At 32.7% G+C, this 9,935-nt stretch overlaps 1 protein-coding gene across 1 annotated transcript; it reads left to right on the top strand.

The window, feature by feature from the left end:
• The first annotated feature begins 5,025 nt into the window (after positions 1 to 5,025).
• Positions 5,026 to 9,053, top strand: LOC119635008 (kelch-like protein 3). Its single transcript, XM_038029504.1, has 6 exons — positions 5,026 to 5,052; positions 5,905 to 6,025; positions 6,088 to 6,184; positions 6,252 to 6,488; positions 6,550 to 6,656; positions 7,876 to 9,053. The coding sequence occupies exons 2-6, from the start codon at positions 5,948 to 5,950 to the stop codon at positions 8,983 to 8,985; spliced, it is 1,629 nt and encodes a 542-aa protein (XP_037885432.1). The 5' UTR covers positions 5,026 to 5,052; positions 5,905 to 5,947; the 3' UTR covers positions 8,986 to 9,053.
• Positions 9,054 to 9,935: the final 882 nt, after the last annotated feature.

Here is a 9,935-nt window from a genome sequence, read left to right as displayed (position 1 = left end):
TTTTTTTTTTTTTTTTTTTTTTTTTGGGTCTACCACCTCTTTATGATAATGTGCTCAACTGTGCATGAAATCAATGTTAAAATATGCAAATTTTTATGTACGCGACAATTTCAATTTAACGTTTTCTCTTTTCTTTGAAAATCTTTTAAAAAGGAAGAAAAGAGGATAAGAAAAGTTAAAACGATAGCTTGAATTTTCGCTTTTTTTTTTTTTTTTTTTTTTTTTGGTATAAAACGCCTACCGTCAAAAATTACTCTCCGAAGGATCGTTAACAAGGATATAAAAGCAGTTTTGGTTTACTTTACTTATAAATTATAGGAAAATAAGAACAAGAATTTCATATGAGAGAAAGTATAAGAGTTTAAGAATTGTATGGAATTTTTTTTTTTTGATAAAGAAAGTAAAGAAAGAAAGGTTTGGTTTCAAATGTAAATAAACTCTAAACGTCTGAAGTAAACCTATAAAAAATGACATATAATAGATCAAATTTACTTAGCAATCAGTAAAGTTCACAATTTATTATACTTTTCTTCTAGTTTAAAAGCGATGGCCACTCTTACCATCATGGTGGCTGTTTCGCATTAATATTCGACCAGATAATCAACTAAAAATCGAAACTATTTCCTATATTCGCAGCTAGACAGAGAAGAGCTGCATATATATTTTTTGGGATGGGACGTAGGGAGGCCTCATATCAGACTTTATAAGTTATTGGCGTTTAGGCGTTAAGCAATGGCATAAGTTAATCAGTTATCACTATACTCGTCGAATTGAATTTTTAACTAAACAGACACTAAGACATTTTTACAGCCTACTCGGTTATGTGATATAACATATATCTCTGCAATAAGAAGCATTATACTCTACGAAATCTTAAACTGTACCCCTGCATCCAATATAGAAGAAAAATTCGCAAGAGCTACTTTCCTTAAACTCTTTCATTTATTGATCAGTCAATAGCGTATCGCAAAAATTTTTCCTATACTCGAGCTTTCAAGAATTATTACAGGGAGTCATTTGCGTCTTCACGCTGTAATTATAAAGAACAGATTACCTGTAAGGAAATGAAAGACGACTTTGTACGTTAGTTCCCTTTTATTGTTTATTTCATTAGTTAGCGGGGCGTCCTTACAGTCTTCAGAGCATAAAAATAATAATAATAAAGTTCATAAACGTTTCCACGTGAATGATCTTCCACGCGTTCTATCATCTAGCATTTTTGTTCACAGATAATGAAAAATATTTGAAAAGATAGGGAAAATGCCCCTTAGGCAGTAAAATTAATTCGATCGTTCTGACTTAGCAGAAATGCGTTCGGATAACGAAAAGCCAAAAAAGTCAATGAAATCAGTTTACTTAAAAACAATTCTCTCAGCCCCTAACTGATGCAGACTTAACACAATAAAATGCATTTGCCTAGTGCATCATGCAAAATATTTTTTCTATTATTTACGTACAGGGAAACCATATTTTGACATTTGAGTGCATGATGCACGATGCAAATGCATCCATCACTTATTCACTTCATACGACATGATATTATTATATTTCCTTTAAGTGAAGCCTAAAATCCTATGCGACTCGTCGTTCTTCACTTTCCTAAATTTTCTAAATAGTCTATGGGAGAAATAGTATTCAAGAACTAAAGGCGGAATATTTCTTTTGGTTGTTCTTTTCCTTTCTTATGTTTCAGGATCAACGACGCGTTACTGAATATTTCCTGTTCGTGTACATAGTAGCGGTTAGAAATGAATTCGAGGAGAGTGTATAAGGGTATGAGAGTAGCCTGGATAGTGTGCGCCTGATCGCCATATATGGACGCTACCACGAAACGCAGTCTCTTACATGGAGAGAAAGTCTAACCTTCCAATTTTATCTACTAGACTACGCATTCGCCTCATCTTACTACAACGAAATCCAGAGCATTGCTCATCAAAAATAACGTCGCTCGATAATAAATTAGCGCGAATATACTCGTAGCAAAAGCTATTGTCAATAGCTTCAAATTACCTGACATTGTAGATCGGACAAATTAATCAAATTCCATAGTCCCCAGTTTGCAGATACTATAGATGTAAAATGAGAGAAATAGAAAAACTTTATCTCTCTTTAAGGAAGTTGCACATCTAAAAGTGTAACCTGGCCATTGTCTCAGATTATCTGAACCATGTTCCACTGCACTTCTCCATTAATGAATCTATCGTGGAGTCTATCGTGTCCAATTTCTCAATATGTACTTTTTACGTTAAATATAAAATCAGTCTCTTTTATCTTATCATACTGTATACATATATTTATAATTTTTGTTGTTTTTGTTTTGGATATTTTGTACTTGCATATGGAATGACTACAATTTTTAGGTGATTATTTATTTAATAACATAAGATTCTATATCCCTTCCATTTTGGATATCATGGAAAACCGATTTAAAATTTATGCATGTTCATATGATATGTAAATGTGTTCAACATTGTACAGACCGCTTGCATATGGTATATATATCCGGTAACTTAGAAACGTTCAAATCTTTACAAAAACTCAGTAAACGGAAAGAACAACAAGCTACTACTACTGCATCATTATTGTCATGTACATACATATATACATTTATTTATAAACAAGAGCTAAGCAAAGAGAGCCTCAAGCAAAATTTCAAGCAAAGCGAGTGGATGCATAATAAAAATTGTTTGCTATTGATTTATTTACGAGTATTGCTTGAAAAGTGTCCTTAATGCATAGATATGTGTAGCGCATAGATAAAAGAAGTAGAAAAAGAAAATTTCTCATCTTCCATTATGTAAAAAAGTTTTGCATTTTTTTTCTTCTTTGCGAACACAACGAAAACTTTACGATCCATTAGATTTATCATTCTGTTCGTGGCAATCAAAAGCACTGCACTAGAGAGATATTCACTCAATCGTTTGTACGCTTATGTTTTTGGACCTGACCTCTGTCGCAAACCGTTTTCAACGTTTCAAGATGTTACTCTTAATAATATACTAAGGGTTAGGGCGTAATTTTTTTAAAACCTGAGAATCTGCTAAAAGATATGTTGCCTTCTAACGTTAATTTGGGGCATCGAGTCTTAGATGTTTTGTGTCAACGTAGCACGTATTCCTACATTCATCTTCACTTTGTTACATGTTCTTTTGTATTGCGCAGTGAGCGTAACGCCTATGACTTAAATACATCAAAGCACTGCATAGTGCTCGGGCAAGTGGAACTGTAGTAGATTACGAAAGACTTTATATTCTTCTCTCTTCTTATATGTGCACTCTGCACAATCAAATTTTCCTGAACAACCTAGTAATCGGTATATATATATATATATACATATGTATGTATATACAAGCAAACGATATGAAAAATTGCTAAGCGATCGGCCTTAGAGCCTTTTTGTGCAAATTTTCTTATTTCTAAAAATTCTATGGATGCAGCTTCATGCTGTTAGTGCACTATAGTTTTTATGGTCACTTATGCGTTGTTTATCCTCGTCACTTAGCATCCCACTTTTCTTGATATCCGATTCCGTCAATGCAGTTTACTTGTATTTTTAGCTATGACCTCTCACACTTCAGTTTTGTTCTTGTTATACATTTAAAGGCAATTTCATCTGCCATTGCCTTCTTTACTCTCTCTCACTTTAGGTTCTGTACAGATAGTGTTTCTAGTAAATACACATGCATACATATGAGCAGATATTGGAATAGTGGTAATGTAGTGTAAGAAACTAAGGCTTATAAACTTATGCGCCTGTTTTTGACACTTAATATCCCTTTTAACTGTTCTTGTCATTTTAGGCCATTTCATCTTTGCTTCGTGGTATGCATTTTATTTTTTACATGGATTGCTATCTTTATACATAATATACACTTTCTTATGTGACATGTTATACTTCTTTTCTCCTTTATTTATATTTTCTTTTTCTTTACTACAATTCACTCGTATTGCTTAGTATTGCCTTTTGAATATTTAATGCAATTTTCATTTGATTATTTATGAGCATCATAACCCAAAATATTAAAAAATCTAATCTGAAATTTGGGTGAAATGGAAAAACAATTAACTGGAAGCCCAAGCAAGCATTTTTGCTTATTGTTAATATTGAAGAAACTAAGGATAATAAGTTAATGCAGGAAAACTTAAAATCTCCAAATACTTTTGGTTCCAAGCAAGTCATGGAGACCGTGCTTCTTCGTTAATCCAGCATTGAAGTTATTTTTAGTAAAAACTTTCACTTTTAGATTAAAAGCTTTTCAATAATATATGAAAATCGAAAATTAGGTGAATAAACAATTCGCCCGGAAATTATTACCAAATAGCTACAGATGTATAAAAAAAGAAATATAAAATATAAATAATAGATTTAAGTGTAATTAATACCGTTTTTGTTTTTTCTTATTGGAAAAATTTAAATGAGAATATTATTCATTTTACGTTCAATGCATCTGCGGACGGAATGAAAAAACGAGACAACAATACAAAACCTTTACAATACAGAGTTGCAATAATATACGATACAAAATTTCTAAAAGCATTGCAAAGTGTTTTACGACATAAAGTTCGATATAACAATATATTTGTTTAATAAGCAAACAAGACTGATTCATTAAAAGGCTTCGATATTAAAATGTGTTTAATGTATGAGTTTTGTATATTAAGCCCGGTTAAATGTTGAAAATTATAAAAAATCATAAACGGGTTTATCCCGTTTTTTTTATTTCAATCCACTATTCTTACTCTAATTTAATAGCGCGGTTCACGGCTACCTTTATTAAAATAGGGTAACCCTGAAAAGAAGATTAATTTGAAAATCAAGTCAGTTGCTCAGCACGTACGCATCCTTTATATTGGAAGTACCCTTTCTTTTTTCTTTCGAAAAAAAAAAAAAAAATTTAAATTCATTCACTTCTCTCTTATATACCAAAAAAAAAAGAGGAATAGATAATAATAATAATAATTTAAATTTAAAGGAACTACCAAAGAAGGCACACCAAAACTTGTCATTTCACAGCAAGCAAAGATGAGTGAGAAATACGAGACATCACCAAGGTACGTATAAAAAAATTAATTTTTTTTTTACATGCATTAAATAGTGCGCGCTTGTCATGCACTTCAGGGCCGCAAATAGTTCAACTCAAAAAAAAGCGCGGACGCTCGCCCTACCATATCGTCAAAATTAATATTAATGTAAGCAAGCAGCGTATACTTTAAGAATTAAAAATGAACGTGAACAACCAATATGATGATGAAATTAATGTAAAGATATTTTATTTTATTTTTTTTTTTTGTGTTGTTCAGTGTAATGTAAAGATAAATAGGCATTTTAATTGGAAAACTCATTCTTCTTTTGCAAAGTTAATTGAAGATAAAATCGAAGAAGATATCGTTAATTGATCAATGTCCCCTATTAGCACCAACAAGTACATGCTTCTGACATTCATGAACATGCATCCATAAACCAGACAGGCTCCCTACCTCGCTTTTTAGCAGGTAATAAATTCACGATCGCTTTATTACTTTTTGTTTAACATCGTATCTAAATATATCAAACTTACAGTTGTCACCAAAGACTACAAAAATTTATATGATATATATATATATAAATATGTATGACATACATAGATGTTTTTCACGAAAACAAGTACAAAAACTAGGTACCGTTAATTTACCGTTTAAGATTTTTTTTTTCTATTGGCATATTTTGGGTGTATGTAGACTCTTTATGTTTTTTATAGGGTTAATGTACATTTTTCATTTACAACTTTATCTTAAATCAAATAAAATAAATAAAAACTTTAATACAAATTTTTGTGTCTTAAGAAAATATTAGGTATAGTCGTCGCAGAGGGCTTCAATTCTAAAATATTTATATTATACATTATATTTTGTATTCTCACACAGTGTGGACGCTAAAGATTTAGTACCTAACTTCGACGCTGACGCAATGGCTAAGACGTTCCAGCACCCTGACTATTGTCATACTTTTCTTGACGCTTTAAATAAAATGCGGGTGAATCAACAGGTAAAAGAGAAACCGTATAACCGAACCTCTATTCATAGTAGCATAACTATTTAATTTTACAGCATTGTGATTTCTGTTTGGATGTAAAGGGCGAAAAGATCTATGTTCATAAAGTGGCACTTATTTTTGTGTCACCTTACTTCGCAGCAATGCTTAACAGTAAGTTTTTCCAGAGAGTTGTTAAAACAAGCATTCAATAAAGACCAATATTCTGAATACTTTTTAGGTGATATGCAAGAAAAGGCATCAGGTTCAGTAAAGTTGCAGGAAGAGGACGCAACTATTGTGAAAGCGCTGGTCGAATACATCTACACCGGGATAATTACGTTGACTGAGAGCAATGCTCAATTGATGCTTTCGGTAGCAAACTTATTTCAAATGAAATGGCTAAAGGAGCAATGCGGACAATTTCTTAAAAGCCAAGTAAAGGCGACAAACTGTTTTGAGATGCGAAGTTTTGCGGGTAAGTAAGTTTTAAAACTCTGGCGATATTGTTCAAGCTAAAAATATTTACTGTCTTTCAGATGCGTATTCTTGTAAAGAGCTTTTTGATTATAGCCAAACTTATATCTTACAGCATTTTGACGAAATCATTTATGCCAAGGAATTTTTATCGCTTCCTTTCGAAGAGGTATGTAAACAATTGATATAGGAATTAAAATACTTGCGCTTTTGATTCATTGATTTGATAAATTGGGGAGCTTACCCTCTCAGTTGTATGAGCAGAATGTGACCTGCGTGTCTTACAATTCGTTATGCGTAGATAGCGCACTTTGAAGTTAAACTTTCAAATAATGCGACCATCACATTTGTTGCAAGCAAATTGGCGTTGATCACGACGCGCCACAGTTATTAATATCGCAGAAAATACCGTAGGTCCAAATTGAATTTAGTTTGCATTAGTATGAAGGGAGAACCGACACGACATGAAATAGAATTTTAATAAGTGCAATATGAAACCGTTTAATTTAAACGAAAGCTTCATAAACATGGCCTACAGCTTATTTTTATAGTCCCTCGTATTTACGTCAGGCAAACAAATTGGGAGAATCGCTTAGCATTGTCTTGGCACTGTCAAATCTTCAAATTATTTGTTGTGTTCTGCTATGCATTACTTGATTGAAAACTCTTCATTTTTCGTGTGTTAATACCATTCCAAATGTTCTTAAAAAACGTTGTAATCTGGACTATCATCACGAGAACCTAAACTGGTTAGTTTCGCTCTAAATGTTTAGTAAAGAATACAATACTGGGGACCGTCACTCCGGTGAAGGAAATAGAGCGGAAAAACTACAATTCTCTTGCGCTAATCTACTTTGTGGTATTTACGTTACAGAAGCCGCTAACTTAAGCAAAATTGAATATAGGTTTAGAATCCCCTTTTTATTTTGCTTTGTTTTTTTTTTTTTGGAAATTGTATCAAATTTCTTTTTTTAAGGATCTATGTAATTATAAACATCATTTTGGTCAATGGCCGATGAAATAAGTCAACAAAAAAATTTTGCATTGAAAACTAAAGCTATTCGCATTATGTTGGTAGCTAGCGTTTACCTAAAATTTTTGATACAATTTTACAAATGGTTTCTTTTTGCTCAAGGATTTTAAAACCTTATGAAAAGGTGTATCTTTCATCTAGTGTCGTTAGACAAGCAGTACATGCAAGTCCAAATTGGAAATCCTTATCAATCACAAGTCGATGCGAAAAGAAAGAAAAAAACTGCATCTTTCCTACTCAAAGTTGACACGTAATGCGGATATGCTTTACTCCATATATTTTTGATTAAAAACTGACTGCAAACATCTTTTTCATTCCATATCAATATAATTTGTAATTTTTGAAAATATTCCAGATCGAGAAATTAATAATAGATGAGAACACTTCCGTTAAATTCGAAGACAATGCATACAAAGCTGTAATAAAATGGATTAAACATGATCTGGAGGAACGTAAAGTTCATCTCGGAGAATTAATGGGCCATGTTCGACTGCCTTTTGTTAGATCTGAATATTTAAGACAACACATAATTAGTGAACCTTTGCTTAGAAGTGATCAAGAATGCAGCCAAGTCCTTGTTGAAGTCTTAAGCTATAAACTAACGCCAGTGAGCGAAAGAAATTCTTTACGTCAGTTCAAAACAAATCGTAATGAAAAGTTTCATGTATTGCTCGCCGGTGGTCGCACTCAAACCGCACGAAATTTAAACATAATTTATGATGTCTCCGAGAATAAGGTAACTTTGAATGAAGACATGATGGAGACCAGATGTGAAAACTCTGCAATCTTTTTAAACGGCGTGGTATATTCAGTAGGTGGATATGGTTTGGAAAGATCTGGATTCAATGTTGGAACGTATGATTCGAACACGGCAGAACGTTACGATATGTGCAAAAAACAATGGAGTTACATTTCATCTATGAGTACTGCGCGCAGTCACTTTGGAATATGCACTTACAACGATCGTGTCTACGTTGTCGGTGGAAATCAGGTTTCAAGTGTAGAGAGTTATGATCCTAAAACCAACGTTTGGACCATGTGTGCAAGTACTCCTGCAACATATGCTAATGGCAACCGCATAGCAGTCGTAGGAAATAGCATTTACAGTATGGGATGTGAAGCTTCGTTAATTCGATTTGATCCGAGAGAAGGCCGATGGAATAATTTGGGTGAAGCCTCAAGAGATCTGCAAACACAGTTTGAGCTGGTCTCTTATGATCATTCCTTGTTTCGCATTGCGTTGAATTGTGAACGCTTTGACGTACGAACACATAAATGGGAACCGATGCCTTCTATGCCCTTCCAGCTATCCGCTCGCGCGGCGGTGATGATCTCCGATGATATTTATATAATAGGCGGATATAAAAATGAACGCTATAACATACATGATAATGAGTGGACAACAGTTGATTCAACCGAATTTACATTCTGCGACGGAGGAGCAGCTGTAATCAAAGACACTTGATTTGAAGAATGAAGACCGAAAATATCTTTCTCTCTTTACTCTAATGCAAACAAACAAGCGAAAAAGAAGATAACTGCAACATCAGACATGAATACTTGAGTTTTAAACGAAAACAAAAAAACATAATCTCAGCTCAATTTAACTAATTTTTATCATTTATTTGCACAAAAACTCCTAATAAATAGTTTGTCTACAAGAGAAATTTTTTTGAAAATTGTACTTCTTGCAACATATTCACTATTTCTTTTTTTTTTTTTTCTTCAAATTGACGTCTTGTCAAGTGATTTTTTCAACATCAATAATATATGTTTTTGGATAAAAGCGTCCCCTGGTATCATATAAAAGCAGTCATATACAAGGATTGAACATTAGAAATGTCTTAGGTTGCGACGAGTCTGATGAAAAACGAAAGCTTTATTCGAAAAAATGCCCGTAAAGTTTTGTAACTAAGAGAACAGATAAATAAAAAAAGCTTTATATTTTAATTGATGCTTTTCTTTAATGGCGCATCAACTGAAAACTTTTTTGGAAGGAAAAATTTAAAACTCTGAAAAACATCTTATTTTCATTTTCAATAATTGAAGCTAATAAACTCATGGGCAAAGAGGCTAAAAGCATCGGTTCAATTTGACCTATGATGCGTGTATATCTACATAACTCATTAAATTCAAAATTTTATTGTTTACTACCCCGTTTGAAGGTCCAAGCCCGATTGTATTTGTAACGGGCAGAAGCTCGTTAAAATATTGTCATTGTGTATTTTTTAGCATTTTCAGAATTTTTTTTTTTTAACATCCCTGATTTTGATATTTCCGTTAAGTATAATTTTTACAGCATTCCAGACGTTGTTGGCAAACGCGTTTATATTGAATCACATATTAATGAATATTAATAAATCACATGTTACTAACAAATAATAATAAATAAATTTTGCGTTTATTTGCGCATCA

Source organism: Glossina fuscipes, unplaced genomic scaffold, assembly GCF_014805625.2.
Source record: "Glossina fuscipes isolate IAEA_lab_2018 unplaced genomic scaffold, Yale_Gfus_2 3, whole genome shotgun sequence".
NCBI lineage: Eukaryota > Metazoa > Arthropoda > Insecta > Diptera > Glossinidae > Glossina > Glossina fuscipes.
This window is presented reverse-complemented; position numbering and strand designations above follow the sequence as displayed.

Bases quoted from the DNA above. Each gene is read 5' to 3' on its own strand.
- LOC119635008 (XM_038029504.1), top strand. From the start codon at position 5,948: ATGGCTAAGACGTTCCAGCACCCTGACTATTGTCATACTTTTCTTGAC. The intron at 6,489-6,549 runs GTAAGTAAGTTT...ACTGTCTTTCAG, and splicing joins TGAGATGCGAAGTTTTGCGG to ATGCGTATTCTTGTAAAGAG. The intron at 6,657-7,875 runs GTATGTAAACAA...AAAATATTCCAG, and splicing joins TATCGCTTCCTTTCGAAGAG to ATCGAGAAATTAATAATAGA.